This window comes from Teleopsis dalmanni, chromosome 2 (genome assembly GCF_002237135.1).
Source record: "Teleopsis dalmanni isolate 2A chromosome 2, ASM223713v2, whole genome shotgun sequence".
Classification (NCBI taxonomy): domain Eukaryota; kingdom Metazoa; phylum Arthropoda; class Insecta; order Diptera; family Diopsidae; genus Teleopsis; species Teleopsis dalmanni.
In genome coordinates this window covers 210371248-210387630 of record NC_051847.1, presented here as the reverse complement: position 1 = coordinate 210387630, position 16383 = coordinate 210371248, and the positions used below count along the sequence as shown (strand labels likewise).

Below are 16383 nucleotides of genomic sequence, written 5' to 3'. Positions count from 1 at the left end.
CAGGATAATATTTAAATTTTTTTCCACATGCATATCCTTAAAGTTGAGCTCTGATAGGGAAGACACAAATGAGCAGATAAGCATGGAAAAGTTCTTTACACTTCTTAACTTTTTATTTTTGCATAATTATTTAAATTTTTTGTGTCATTAATTCTGAACGCTTATCAAGAATAAAAAATTTAATATATTTTATTGTATGAGTAAATAAAGTAAGATTAAAATGAAGTTAATAACACTTAAGGCATTTATTTATTTAGTTACTTATACCAAGAATATATTCACATTATTTTTGTAGAAGTTTTTTAATATAAACAGTTAGAATTTACTGAAAATTGGGCAGTCCTTAGAAATTTTACTGCAATATAAACACTTTTGAAAGGTCTTCAAAAATTTGACTACTTTTAGTTCAGTTTAAATACTTGTGAACAGTCTTCAGAAATTTTACAACTCTTCTCTCTTTTATCCTTGTCTCCTAGTGGAGCATAGGACCTCTATCGTATTTTTATATCGGATTCGGTTATCCAAGTTTTAGCTGGCGCTCCAGCTCTGCGGCTGCCTTGAGGATTCCATCTCATTGCTTGACGTGCAATGTTTCCAATGGGTCTGCGGAGATTGTGGCCTATCCAGCGCCATTTACGTCTTCTTATCTCCATAGTAGCAGATGATTGATTCGTAGCGGTCTATAGGTTGGTGTTTGTGATGCGGTTGGGCCACCATATTTTTAATATTTGTCATTTAAATAGAGGTCAGTTTAAATACTTGTGAACAGTCTTCAAAAAATGTTACTACAGTTAAAACTTTTATGGAAGGTCTTCGACAATTTGACTACTCTTAAGTCAGTTTAAACACTTGAGAGCAGTCTTCAAATATTTTACTATTCTTAGATCAGTTTAAATACTTGTGGACAGTCTTTAGAAATTTTACTACTCTTAGGTCAGTTTAAATGCTTGTGAACAGTCTTTAGAAGTTTTACTACTCTTAGATCAGTTTAAATACTTGTGAACAGCCTTCAAAAATTTTACTGCAATTTAAACACATATGTCAGTTTAAACAAGGCCATATAGAGAAACCCATTTAAAGAGGAACTGTTAAAAATAAATTCAAACTTCACATTAAAGCATTTTATGGGAAAAAAATCTAGTATTTCTAAAATGAGATAGGCCCAAATACTTCAAGGATGGGTTGAGTTCAAAATCTCCATTATATATGCCACAACCTGTCAACTATCATCACACTTGTACCATTTACAAAAGGATATATTTCCCTTCTTTGAAAACCAACTTGATTATTCAATGGATTTTAACAACTTTTCCATTCAAGTACTGACAGAAATTGAAAGAAAATTTGAATAAAAAGTTCTTTTTCTACTCATCAGACGCTACTTTAAAAAATACAGTGGCCGAAAGACTGCCCCTACTCCTACTAGATAGTTTGTCAGTGCTTAAAAGAAATAATAGTTTATGTTAAGATTGTTTGATTAATATAAGTTTTTATGATAAAAAATTTAATGTCCTATCGCAAAAAATTTATCTTCGAATAGTAAAAATCGTTACAACGTGAAAACTTTTAACATTTAACTTTTAATGAAATGAGTTCTTGCACTAACCATACAGCTGTATCGGTTACTATCAAAGATCCATTCTCAAATTTTTTTATTTTCAATATAAGTGCAATTCACATAAGATCAATCATGGTCGCAGTGTGCCGTTCTCTAGAACCCAATACCCTGTTTATATGATTTTTATTCCATACAATATACAATAGTTTTAGGTAATGATTTTGGAGTCGTATATAAATCATACCAGTCTATTGTTAGCAAAATATTTCATAAAATTTTAAAGAATTTCTGTATCCCGCAATATAGCCACTAATATTTTGTGTTGTTGTTGTGATTTAAGTTAGTACTATTGCGCACTTTTACTCTTTTATGGCTGGGGGGCTTATCCCTGCCCCGCACTGGGCTTTAATTATACTAGAATTATTATCATTTATTTATCTTTTAACTGATGATGGACCGTAGATCAGCATATCTTCCTGTGCGTCCTGAGGTGGACTTGAGGTTTGTTAGGGCGGGGTTGAACAATGTATCAACTTTTGTGAATAATTTTAGGGCTCTGTCCTTGATATATTTTTTAACTGAGTCGATTCTTATATCTCTATGCATGTCTGTTATTCTAATATACCAAGGAATCTTAATTAGTCTTCTTAAAACTAGATTTTGTGCTATCATTAATTGTTTTATGGCAGTATTTGAGGCTTTAGCCTAATTATTTGAGTTTATAATAACTTTCTATTTTTAAGGTTAAAGCAATTATTACGAAATAGCGGCTTATGGAGATGCAGAATTTTAGAGCAACTATTCCGCTTGTCAAAAGTGACCCCTAGATATTTTATGCTTTCCTCCCACCGTATATTCGTACCTCCGACGGTTACTCCTGGAGAATGATGCCTTCCCTTTCGTGTTATGAATATACCCTCATAAGTTTATGTCGCAATCAATTATTGAGACAAAATTTTTTTAAGAAAAATAGTTTCACAAATTATATGAAAATTGTTTTTTTTTTCAAAATGAAAATTAATTACAAAATTGTAAAAAACCTTTTTCACTTAAGAAATTAGCACATTCTTAAAAGCACAATTATTTAAATAGTTTTATGAAGTTAATTTTATTTAAAAAGTTTCTTTGCTCCTTTTTAAATAAACTTTTCGCATTTTAGTTTGAAATTGAATTTATCTCAACTTTAAGCGAAATCTCTATATTCCAAAAAGTTAACAAAATCAAAATCTGCGAAGGATTAAACATTTAAACTAAAATAATTTGCAGTTGCAATTTTGTAGAAAGAGACTTTAACCTTTGCGAATGATAAGAATTTGCTACGAAAACGGAGTGAATGCATGCTTAGAAGGATTATGACTTAATTTAAATAATTGACTTAAGAAGACATATAACGACTGTTAGTTTTTTACAAATATTATTCTCAAATATCATTACTGGGTATCTTACAGCATTGGATCGTTTTAAAGCCAGCTATCATACTGGCATCAACTCAAACATAACTTGACAGATACTTGTTTGGAAATCATTACAGCACGAAAAAAAATTGAATAGGAGATATAATTCTAGTCATCCAAACGATATTATTGGAGCACTTAATCATTTTTAACCTTTACAAATTGTTTAAAAGAATATTTTATATTAACAAAAATATATTAGTTACTCTTTGTATTGGTCTAATTATTTGGTGGTCGAAGTATTTAATGAACAACAGAGTTTGAATATTTAGAACTCTTTCAATATCTACACAGAAAATTCGATTACATCGAATATTTGAAATTCAACCTTCACATCCATCTTTAATTTATATACAGCTATACGTCTTCTGGAAGCTAATACAGAAAAGAATAGAAAATAAACTTGCTTCCAACTAAAATCACTAAAATCATGACTGATATTTTGTACTGCTTAGCCCAACTTTCGAATGAAATCCAAATAATCACTGTTAAGGACAACCTTACTAAAGCCGAGCTTAGAAATCTTCGATCTAATACTCCCCTTCTGGTTTATAGAATGCGGAATAGTCATAGAGATTGTGAGTTAAGGTGTCATTCACTTTTAAACAAACAAGACAATCTGTCTCCACAGATAGACCCATTTTGTTGAGATTATAATGCAGGCCAAAATGAGCCATCAGATAACTTGCTCACAACCCCAGCTTCGTTATACTGAGAAGGGACGCTCCATCGTAGTACCAATAGTAGTCACTTCTTTCGATTACAAACCACTTTTCTAACGAGACCTCGTTATAGATCAACTTATACCACAGTAAAGCTCAAAATTAAGTGGCTGATTAAATTCTTGCGAGATTATTAGCATACTTTGTTACCATTAATTCTAGTATGAACAGACACCCATCATATGTTAGCATCACTCGTATTTTTTGCCTGTCAGTCGCAGTAGTATGTCATAACTGTCTTATAGAATTTTGGAACCAAACTTCCTGTAAGTCATTGCCTTAATTGCTGTTTAATTCTCTGTATAATTATAGACATAGGCACTTTTTATCTCTTTAGTAAAGATGACTTCAACACAGACTTCAATAATGTAAATCTTCGCTTAAAGATAGCATGAAAAGATTGACAATGTATACGTATGCTTAAAAAAATATATATAATTTCCTCTTCTTAGTCCCCTCTTATTAATAGAATATGTATCAGTTGTTGTTGTGATTTGAGTTAGTGCTATTGCGCACTTTTACTCTTTTATGGCTGGGGGGCTTATCGCTGTCCCACACTAAACTTTAACTATACTAGAATCATTATCATTTATTTATCTTCTAACTGATAATGGACCGTAGATCAGCATATCTTCCTGTGCGTCCTGAAGTAGAATTCTGTAAATAATAAAACTATCTAAATATCTGCGCATTTATTTTGCACTAAAAACTTAACGGCAATCTTAATCGGAAAACATTTTTTTGAATAAAATTTTATTAAATTTTCGCGAATTATAAAATTTATCAGTCACTGCTAAGATGTCAACAAGTGTCAAAATAAGAAAGAAAAAAGTTAACACATTTTTAGCAATAAAATTTCTGATTTTCATCCACATTTTTATAGACCAAGTTGATGCGGAACTTGAAGAAAAGAATATAATCTTCCTTAAGGATATGTATAGCAATTGCATATTTTTTTTGTGTTTGTTTTTGTTTTTGTATTTCTGTATGACTTAAGTTACTCAAATTAACTTTATTTCTGCATTGAAATTCATGTTCCTTTTGTATTAATTTTTTCTTTTCTCATTTTATTTTCATTTTTATCTTTTATTTTGACTTTGGCGCTTTTTCATCAAAACATCATAAAACTTTTGTTTCAAGTTTTAATTTCGCCTCTTAAGCATTCTCAGCACATAACAGCACCTCTTTGTGTTGTTGCCCAACACCCAACACCTTATACGAGGACGTACATGTTACAGCTTAGTGCACTCTTCCACAGTTTCCCACAGTTTTCCACAGTTTTCCACATTTATTGCAGCCAGAAAGTTTCCATTGTTTACATTGTCACAATTAATGGCTTCGCCTGTGACTGAATTTCCCCAAAAACTCAGATACAAAAAAAAAAAAAAGAAAGGAACAAATATAAAAGCAAACACAAAAACAAAAAACATACAAAAAAACAATAAAAAACAAAAAAGCAATGAAAATAAAAGCAGAAATTTTAATAGGAAAAGAGCAAAGTTTTACACGCAACCAAAAATAAAACCCCAAAAAGTGGCAAAATTTATTTCAACAAAAAGACAAAGAAATTCTGTGTTGGCCCATCTAAACTGCCTCTTCGCCTCGCATTCTCCTCATTGCACTGACAATGATTTTCTTCTTCTTTTCCGTATAGATCTGCTTCTTCTGCTTCTTCTTGTTCTTTAGAAATTTGCCGTTTGTGCGAAATTCGACAAAAGGCGTGCAACGTTCCGAAGGATTTGGGGTGTTCATTTGAGTTTTCGCAGCAATATTTTCCTTTTATTTGTTTGCTTTACTCTGAGAGGTCCTTGTGGTGGCATTAAAAATTTCATTTTGATTGCAGTTTGCTAATTTACGCTTTCGACTTGGTTTTTAATGCAATTCCACATTAAAATAACAATAACAAATAAATAAAATAAAATAAAATAAAATAAAACAACAATGCAAGCACGGAAAATGATTCCGAATGTATGAGGAAATGATTCGCACTTGGTTTTACTATAGCAAAAGTTAATTAAAAATGGTTATCTTTGTTTTATTATTAATGAAAATTGTTATTTTATCATGATTATAAATTGTTTGCAATATTTGTTACAATAAAAAAATAAGAAAATAATTGCAATATTTAACATATCTCATTGTTCTTTAACATAAGTCGGGATCTGCCATTCAAATCTGTCGACCGGAGTCATATTGTGGATTAAGTTGGTGACATTCCAAGTAACCGTCAGATTAAAAAACTGGTTCATTCCTACAGTTATGGCAAGGTATCCTATGATACGATATGATTTTCAGCCGAGAGAAGTCACTACTGGCGTGATATTCCAAGTAACCGTCAAACTAAAGAGCTGGTTCATTCCTACAGTTATGGCAAGGTATCCTATGATACGATATGATTTTCAGCCAGGAGAAGTCACTACTGGCGTGACATTCCAAGTAACGGGTTGCTTTTTTACACTGTTTAATATTTTATATTAAATATTATATATTCTTTTATCAAAATTTTTCATATAACTTTTGTTTCTTATAACATATTTTTTATAGCTCGCAAATCTGCATCGATGTGAAAACATAACCTCTCAATACAAATTCCTAGTTTCAGCTTTCACGTGACGCGACCTAGATATTCCGTTAAAGGATGAACGATATCGTATTAAGCGAAGAACCGGAGAGTGATATGTGGTAGCCATATGTTGTAGCAAATGAAACGAGAGCAACCTACATGAGCTGCTTTAACATATTTTGAAGTTAAGGTCAGTAGGCTTACAAGTTAGATTACTATGTTTTTGAGATGATGGCGGACGAATATTTCTACAGAAAATCAACAGCAGCGATCGCAACATAAGAAGCAGGTTACTGACAAAAACAAAAGAATGTATTCATGCCTGACCCTAGTAGAAAGGGATTGAGCGTAGGGTTTATAATCCAACCTCGAAAAACCAACACTGTAATGAAACCATTACCTAGACCTTGGATATTAGTTGAGGAAGCACTGGTCCACCTAGGACTTTTATGCTAAGAAAGATAAAGAAGAACACATTTTTTATAACTTTGTATGAAATAAGAGACTAAATTCTATAAAATATATCCATCCATATTCATTGCATAACGATAGCTAGTCGGGTTGTTTTTTTACGATCTTTTAGAACTATTCTCTTTTTAAAATTGTTCTTATAACTTTTGTTTCCTCTAATATATTTTTTATAATTTTATATGAAATAAAATAGTAAATTCTGAAGCATATTTCTATATCCATTGCATTGCGACAGCTAGACTGATCAATTTTTTACAACTTCTAAAAATATATTTGTAAAGAATTTTTCTGTAAAACCCAGTTATTATATTTTTTTTAAAATAACTATATTTACATATTTTATACATTTTTACATATTTTTGTTTTATTGCAAATCTATCTTTATATTGGTTTTGTTATATAAAAATTTTGTAAAAAATTTTGTAATATTTTTCCTAGGAGATATGGACCCATGGGTTTTTGACAATTACCATTGTAGACACATTTTTAAACGGTCATATTTCAGACTATATAAATAATAGAGATTTGAAATTTTTTGCATTTTAAATATAATTGATTGAGCTTACAAGAAATTGTTTAAACAATTAAGATTGTTTATATTTAAGTACTATTATTAACCGTTAAATACCCAAGAAAACATTTTTTCCAAGTGTATAACGAGAATTTTTATTTTGTATATATTATTTAGATTCAGTATAAAATTTCACTGAGAAATAAATATATATACAAACGGTATTCCAGATGTCTAAAAGCATTATTTAATTTATTAAGCACATTATTAACATAAAAAATATAAAGATGCCTTCTTTCAAAGGAATAATCACATCATAAGGAAAAGTGTACACAAAAACGACATCCTTCTTAGCTTAAGAATGATTGTTCGAAGCTGAAAAGTATAAAACATTTCTATTGAAATATGTAAAGTATTAAATAAACTACATATGATTTATTTAGCACCTCGAATTATATAACGCTTATTTATTTTCCATTAGATTCTTCTGCAGTCTTCTGCGCCTTATTGGTAACTTTGGGAATAAACGGAACAGGGCATAGTCTATTCATAGCATCGTAAAACTGACCGTTCAAATTAAATTTTCGAGGTTTTGGCATTCTGCTCAACCCAACAAAAAAAATACGCTATACAAATTGATATTTATATATTAAAAATGGATACTTACTCCTGCAGCGTGTCTCTAAATAATTGCAGTTTAGCAGGTCTTTGACGCTTGGACGTCAGATAATTATGCCAACGTTCTCGCAGAGTAGAATTACGGTTAACGGAAACAAGTTCTATGGCGCGTTCATCATTGTAGGACATGAGAGGAGTCACGTTATAAGGTGGTACAATATAATTCGGAATCTTCTTTCTATTTATATCAGTTAATTTTGTGAATTCATGTTCTTCGATGTCTTCAGTATCACTGTTGCTCATAAGTTCAATTTTTTGTGGTCCATCTGTATGATCTGATTCAACATATAGTTTATCCATGCTTATTTAGTTTAAAAAATATATATATTTGTATGTAAATCAAAATGTTGGCTTTTTTTTTTAATATGATTTGAATCAAATATTATTACATATAAAATAATTTTTTAATAAGTAACTGACATGAGTTTACTTTGTTAAATTTTCAAATCTATGAATATGATATATTTGTGTATAAAACTAAAAATAGATTTGAATGACTATTCTAATTTTCATATTCTTCAAAGTAAATTTATGAACTTTTCATTATTTTCATTAGATAACTTCCATGTACCTCAGTTAGCGATTTTTCGCCGTTTTGCCACCACATTCCTCACAAGAACCCTAGTATAGAAGAGTAAAGGTTAAATTCATCCCACCGAATTTAGACAATTTAATAGGTATTTCGTCTTCACCGCTGAACATTCGGATAAACTATCAAAGAAGTATATGCTCAAGAACCTATATCCTCTGGATGCCAAGACCGGACGTTCACAGTAAAAATGTATTATGGTTTCTTTTTCATGCAGATTTGCACAACTTCTGCAGTGAGGCTTATGGGAATGCACAGTTTCTCTGTGTGGGTTCCTATACATCAATGACCAGAAAGAACTGCACAAAGCCTTGTAGTGTTCATGCGATCTCTTTTGATGAGTTCAGAGGATCTATTTTATTATAGGTGGACCATGTTAACCTGGAAGTTGCACATGACTTAATTACTTTCCATTTGTTTTTGCCAAGTTGCGGAAAGTATATGAAAATACTTCTCTAGGGTAATAAAAGCCAGTACCGCCAATGATACAACCAGGGAAGCATCAAAGCAAGCTAAACTGTCAGCTATCTCGTTCCCTTCGGTGTTCCTATGTCCAGGAACCAAGATGGAGGTGACATCAGCCAACCGACTTAACTTGTCGATTGCTTCTCTACATTCCTTTACTTTTCATTACATTCCTGAAGAAACATTCGTAACTGAAAGTCAGATATATAATTTGGAATTAGGTAAAGAGGAAGAGGAGATTGCAGGAAAGAATATTTATTCAAAGTTCAGTTATCTTATTTGAGTAGTTAAGTTGTAGAATTGTGGTAAGTTAGGATTTTCATATTATATGCAGTACCTTATTCTTCTGGTATTACGACTGCTGTTGTTATTAATAACTTGCTATATTAGTGTAGTAATAGTGCTTACATTAGCACGTTTAAATGTCTATTTACTGACATTTAAATTACATCTATGTATATTATTTGTAAATTCATTTGTTCTCCTTAGTTATTGTAAAAAAATGACTGGATTGATTATTTTTAATCTACTTCAAACAAATTCTAAGAATTGACTTTAACAGCAGTACTCTACTTATCTTGAAAACAACATATGGATTGTAGTAAATGACAATATTTAATACATATACATATATTAGTAATATATGAAAACTAATATAAATAAAATATGTACTAAAATATTTGATAGTACAATAGTTAATCCTGTTAATATTGCATATAAAATTTTGCTATAAGCTTAAGCATAAAAATATTTAAATAAATCGCATGCTATAAATATTTCAAATGTTAGCAAATTTCTGCACAAGTTATCCTTCTTCATTCTCAGTTCGCTCATCTCTCCTGGTTAGTGCTGACATGTTAACAACAGTTAACTTTTATTAACAGAGACCCATTGGTTTACTGTAATAAAATAATAATATAAATTTTGAATATTAACTGAAAAAATAATGATTCATTTTAAATAAGCAATTATTAAATAATAGTTCATATAATTGTTAAATGATACAAAAATTATATAATGTATTAAGATTTGTAAATTGAGATATAAGATGTTTATCAAAATGACATAACTTATTGAATTCAAGGTATCCTATTTTATATTTGCTATCTTTTGGAAATCATTTTGCCTTTCGCTTAGTTTAATGTGAAGATAAACCAATAACAATGAATCAAAACAGTTGTAGACTCTTCTTCTAAGTCCTTTTTTTATATTCTGTGCTACTCACTATACGTTAAAATTATTATCATACCTACATGTTGAAAATAAGTGGCAACCTGTTTTGGAAAAGATATGACTTAATTTGATCCTCACAAGTTACCTCATTGTGATATCACATTTTATTGGATCTGATAGTTGCTCAGAATTCTCAATTAAAAATATTTCGAACCAGAAAAGCAAATGTCTCATATTAATAAAATAACAGCTCTCTTAAATACTTATACTAAACATATTAGACAGATTTTTGAGGAACGAAGACCCTTGAGGAGACAGTCAGTGACAAAATAGAAAAGTGTTATAAACAATAATCCAGTCAAGGCGTAAAGATGGGTTTTGAAAATACCTCGAGTTAAGAAAGAGTAAAAGTGCTCAAGTGCATTGGCTCAAACAGCTTCAACATAATCATTTGACTTTAACTTTACTGTGAATGGTGCCTTTCAGTGATAACGTCTATGCTTCTGCATATGCTTCATACAGAAGCACAGATAGTATGACTGACCTATAAAGCATTTTGTTTGTCGAGAGAGAAGTCTACAACCCAATTGTCTACCCATAGTAGTACCTATTGGCAATAGTGATTCTTTTTTAGATCTCCAGTACACAATGTTGAAGCAACACTAGAAGTTTTCGGTTGAAAAGTTCTGCATAAAATCTTTGGTCCTCAACGAGTTAGCGACGACTACCACATCTGAATGAACCAAGAATTATACGAGCTTTATCACGACATTGACATAGTTTTGCAAATAACATCCAGGAGCTGCGCGTGCTTAATCATGTCGTTAGAATGGATGAAGATTCTTCAGCGGAAAAGGTGTTTGAAGCGGTAGTTGGAGGAAGAAGGCCTAGAGGTAGACTGTGTCTCTAGTGGAGTGATCAAGCACTAACCGGACTTAATGTACGAGACTGAAAAAGACACGTACACAACAAAGACGGGTGGAGAGACATATGCTATACAAACTTTTCATATATAAAACATATTAGCTCTAATATTGCTTTTTTGCTCTTAATAAAGTTAAGAAAAATATAAGAAAACTGGAACTAATAACGAACACTATTTTAATAGCAATTTATTGAAAGAAGTTTGTGTTCAAAATAGTGTTTAAAAATTTCTCTTAAATTAATATTTTATATAGTTAAGTAAATTTTTTCAATATAAAGTAAAATATTACAAAATATTTCATACTTTTTCTTTTAAGAAACAAACTTAACTTATTTTTAGCATTAAGGTGTACATGTGGTTTCTTTACATAAATATGTGAGTATGTTTCACTTAAGTACTTTATATTTATATTTTATATCAAAATTCTTTTAAAATGAATTTATGATCTTAATGCAATCAACATGTTCTGAATTTATGCCTTATTTCTTATACTAATAAAAGAAAAATCAATTTACAAATTGCTCCTATAAACTTTATATGCAATCTAAAGCGATTATAAGTCTAAATTACAAAACAATATTGCGTTAAAATGTTCACCAATTAAAAATCTAAATCAAAAGATACTTTATGCAAATAAAAAGGATTTAAAATATTTAAAATCTGGCAAAATAAATTTGCCATATGATGTATGAAGTTCTATATTGTAGAAAATGCAAATAGCAATCAGTTTTGTCAACAAAATATATTTCAATTATTTCTTATAGGAGCACAAAACCTAAAACACATTTAAGTTGCATTTATGCAATACATAAATGCATCTGATAGCAATTCCAAACATATTTGCATTTATGATTGCACTAATCTTGGTTATATGAAATTTCAAAATGAAAAATATTCCATATAATTACTTAGAAAATCGAAGCTTTTAATTTGTAAACTCTAAATAAAGAGAGCAACCACAACGATATGAAATGATACAATCTGCTATTTTACCAATGATATTTACTTCATTTTCGAGTGCAATTAAGTATCTAAAATCTTTCAAATATTCCTTTTTATATGTAGAAAATAAGCAAAAGGCCCTATGTTCCACAAGGAGAGAAGGGCACCAGTAAGTAAGTAACCTCAAATGCCAACCTATTAAAAAAGAGTAGTTTTAATATATAAATGTTGTACATAATTCACAAAGAATTGTTACTAGAGAAACCTAACAGAAGTAACTTAATAAGAGTTTCATTCAGATGTCAACATTACTTCTTAGAAAAACGAGCAATAAAAAGTTTTTTTAGCAAGACTGGTTTATGTTATTCAGTCATCATCTGAATCAATTTTTCCATCATTGTAAGTATTTCATTCAAATATCCTAATCAGTTATTCACGTGATATTATAGAATAGCCTGAACAGCTTGAAGACCAGCATGTCATGGAATTAAATAATTTCAGCACTCTGTCTTTGATGTATTTTTGCATACTCTCGATTTTTAAATCCCTATGTATATCTTCATTACTAATATACAAGTCATATCTATACTTGCTTTTTTGTGCTTTTAGCATATATCTCTATACTAATAGCATGGGAGAAGGGGTGCGTTATATGTATCTTTATTTCTAATAAACAGCGGCACTTTTTGCATACCTTTCAATACTATTAATATGATAATTATTTAATTAATTGTATAACAATTAATATATACGCGTGGAAAGAGATACATAGGTAGATATACGTTACCTCTACACGGTAGCTACGACTATCTAATGGAGACTTATTTTTAAAAAAAACCTACTTTATTGCAAAAGTATTGCATATTAAAAAAAATCGGAAATAGTTTTTAACTTTTGAAGATTTATATAGCAACACAATAGACCAACAAACCTTATTGAAATTTTAGCATCATTGTAAATTCCTATCTTATATATGTAAATAATCAATGAACATAGTAGGTTAGATTAGGTTATGCTGGCAGGCCAAAAAGTTCACGCGTAGACCATTAAGATCCATTGCTATACCAGATCAGAGTCTTATTTTTAGCGATAGTTTGCATCACTCACGATGCGCGTGTTGTTAGCGAAATATATTAAGAGTTCAACTACAACCTGGGACATGTACTTCAGTCCTATAAAACTGACAGCCCGCAAATATTTTTGTCGAGTTCTCGAGAGAGCTAGGCAGTTACACAGCAGATGCTCGCATATGATGCGACCTGTCAATACACTAATTAATTTTCTACAAATTCTTCGACTAAACGATATAAAATCTTCACTATTTTTTTTCTCATATATATATGTCTACGCATGCTCCTAGCTATTCCTTTGCTCTCCTTGTCATGTACTCGTCCAAAAATGTATATATCTGTTTCAGAATTCTGAGTACTTTGCTTGTTAGGCCCTCTGAAAGTCTTGCACCAGTTTTAGCAATAACACCAACTGTCTCATTTCCTTCTATATCTTTATGACCAGAAATTCATTTCATACAAAGTCTGCGATGGAAGGCTAATCTGGCTTACTTGCATTCTAGAACAGTTTTGGTTGATGACCAGTATGATTTAATTGCTTTAATAGTTGCTTGGCTATTCACAAAGAAATGTATGCAGTAGTTTGTCGTCTCATTCACACACAGGAGCTCTGCTTCTACTTGGAACACGCTGCAGTAGTCAGGAAGTTTGGACGGCATTTTTAAACTCAATTCCGCACCATAGATGCCAGCTTCTACTACCGCTTCCATCTTTAAATCGTCTGTGAAAACATTTACGGTGTTGCATTTTGCATTTCTTTCATTCATCATTTTCAATCTGAGTTTTTATCGTTTCTCTGGAATATATGATTGGGATCATATATAACATGAACGTAGTAACATCGTGTTGAAAACACTGAAGTTTCAAGGAAGCATTAATAAAAAAGAAAATATGCAGATAAAAGAATATTATTGTTGAAACCCTGCAAAAGAGATAGTTTTTATAAGAGACACGAAGTTATGTTATTAAAAATTATTTGTAAAGAAAAAAAATAAAAGAACGGGATGACATTATCTTTAAGTAAAATCAAAACTAAACTTAAGATTCGTAATAAGTCCGTTTAAACCTCTAAAAACCTATTGTCGCCGATCAGTGACATATCTAGGGTAGATTAAAGAAATAAATGACCCTCTTGACAATATAATGTATAGATAATACAATGAGACAACACTTCAAAAAAAAATATTTTCCAGTATATCCCCTTCTCTCTAAATAGAGCATATATTACTTTTCACCCACTTAACTGCGAATACATTAGAGGATACTGTGACTACATCACTATCTTCGATTTACTAAAATTTGTAGATTATACAAACTAATTCAGATATTTTCGAAATAAAAATTAATCTAAACAAAGTGATAACATTTCTCTATAATATTTCAATTTTATTTATCTTTGCTTACCATGAAATGTCAATATTTTACTCTGCTCAGGAAACTAAAGGCAGGAAGTGGAAGCCTTTTAAAATTAACTGAAACAACAATTTTCCTTTCGGTTTACGTGCTCAACTGTCAATAAAATAAACTTTTATTGTTGTGCAATTTTTTTCCACATCTCCTTTTCGACTCAAAAGGATGCAGCAACTATCAATATTTTACAAAAGCATCCTTACACATTCACACTTCAATTGGAAGCAAATATTTAAGGACAAAAAAAAATGCACATTAAAACAAAAAAAATTAGTGCACAAAAAAAAAATACACTGAAAAGTAAACATTGACACATTTAAAAGCGTTTGTTGTATATATATAAGTATATATGTATATATATATATATATATATATTATGTACAGGGAATACAAACACATGTGTGGATTTCTGGAAGCTTTAACAAATCCACTTATACATGGCTCAACATGGTAAGAACTTTCTTGCCAGCAAAAATGAGTCACACATAAATTTACAACATATCGGAAGAAAATAAAATACATTGTCTGTATGAAAGGATACTGTGTACTCCTATAAATATATAAACAACAAATTTAATATTGGCTGAGAAAGCAGAAAAATTAAACTTCAAATACTTTGTGACAACAGAACTTGCCAAAGTAGCAAGCAATTTTCTCGACATTCGCAACTGTGGTTAAAAGATTGTTTACAATGCAAGAAGAAGAGTTTGTTCTGCTTTACTGCAGCACTTTTTCAATTTAATGCAATGCCACTTATCTCTTATAGCAACGCTGGATGATATAGTGTTAACTTAGGAGTGTGCAACGCAGCCATTTGAAGTGTGGTCCACTTTCAACTACATTTAATGGAATACATATTTACTATATTTATTATTTATGTATGTATATAACAAATCTCTAAATAAATTAATGATTTTTAAGTAATACATTAAATTCTTTCAATGGATGTTAACACAATTTTGAAATTATTGCAATTAGTTTAATGAAAAAATATGCTGTCAATGAAAAATAGAAAAATGTGAAGGAGTTTATGAAATATATTTATTCCGGCTAAAACTAAGTGAAATTAATTTTTAATTAATTGCACTACTGAAAATACGTCACAGTTGCTTTACGTTTTTTTTTTATTATATCATATTATATATTTAAATAGAGCTTATATTACTTTTCACCCACTTAACTGCGGATACATTAAAAATTTTGCTACCCAATGAGGCAATAAAATGTTGTTGTTGTTATTGTACTTGTTAATCGTTGCCTTTTGCTCTGTAATACTTGATGAGCCATAACAAAACCTAGGCATACAGAGACTATAGCACAGACCTTTTATGTGCAATATTATTACAGCAGTTGAAAATGCAATAAAGTAAAGCATAAAACTTCAGCTTAACATATGTGCAACCTGCTGCACATCTTGAGCTAACAATATAACAAAGTTAATGTGTTTAACAAAGTAAGTGCAGCTGAGTACTTATAACCACGCCCGCACAATGCATTGTAGGAGTGGATCAAATTTTTATTAGAAAGTAGAAAATTGGAATTTACATATCGAATTGATATCAAATAACCATTAAAGTTTAATCAAATAAAAAATTTTACTAGCTTTTTGCTTACCCTTGAGTCTATAATAGAGAAAATGTGCTTAAGTCTTTCAACATACCTATACACTATATGCTTATAGTTATCTTTTATAGTTACTTAAGCAATTGGAACAAAGTTTGATTTATAATCACTTTAAAAAAAAATTTAAATACAAAATGTTTGGAATTATACATAGAAATAAACTTTTGGAAAGGACATTTTCCTAGGAAGCAGCATCAATGACGCCAGGACGATGTTATACAGGCAGTCA

The 16383-nt window shown here is 30.4% G+C and overlaps 1 protein-coding gene across 1 annotated transcript; it reads right to left on the bottom strand.

Moving 5' to 3' along the window:
• Positions 1-7484: 7484 nt before the first annotated feature.
• On the bottom strand, positions 7485-8321 carry LOC119684699. The gene is made up of 3 exons (XM_038098796.1): positions 7947-8321; positions 7726-7879; positions 7485-7654 (listed from the first exon to the last, which is right to left on the bottom strand). The coding sequence occupies exons 1-2, from the start codon at positions 8255-8257 to the stop codon at positions 7747-7749; spliced, it is 444 nt and encodes a 147-aa protein (XP_037954724.1). The 5' UTR covers positions 8258-8321; the 3' UTR covers positions 7485-7654; positions 7726-7746.
• Positions 8322-16383: the final 8062 nt, after the last annotated feature.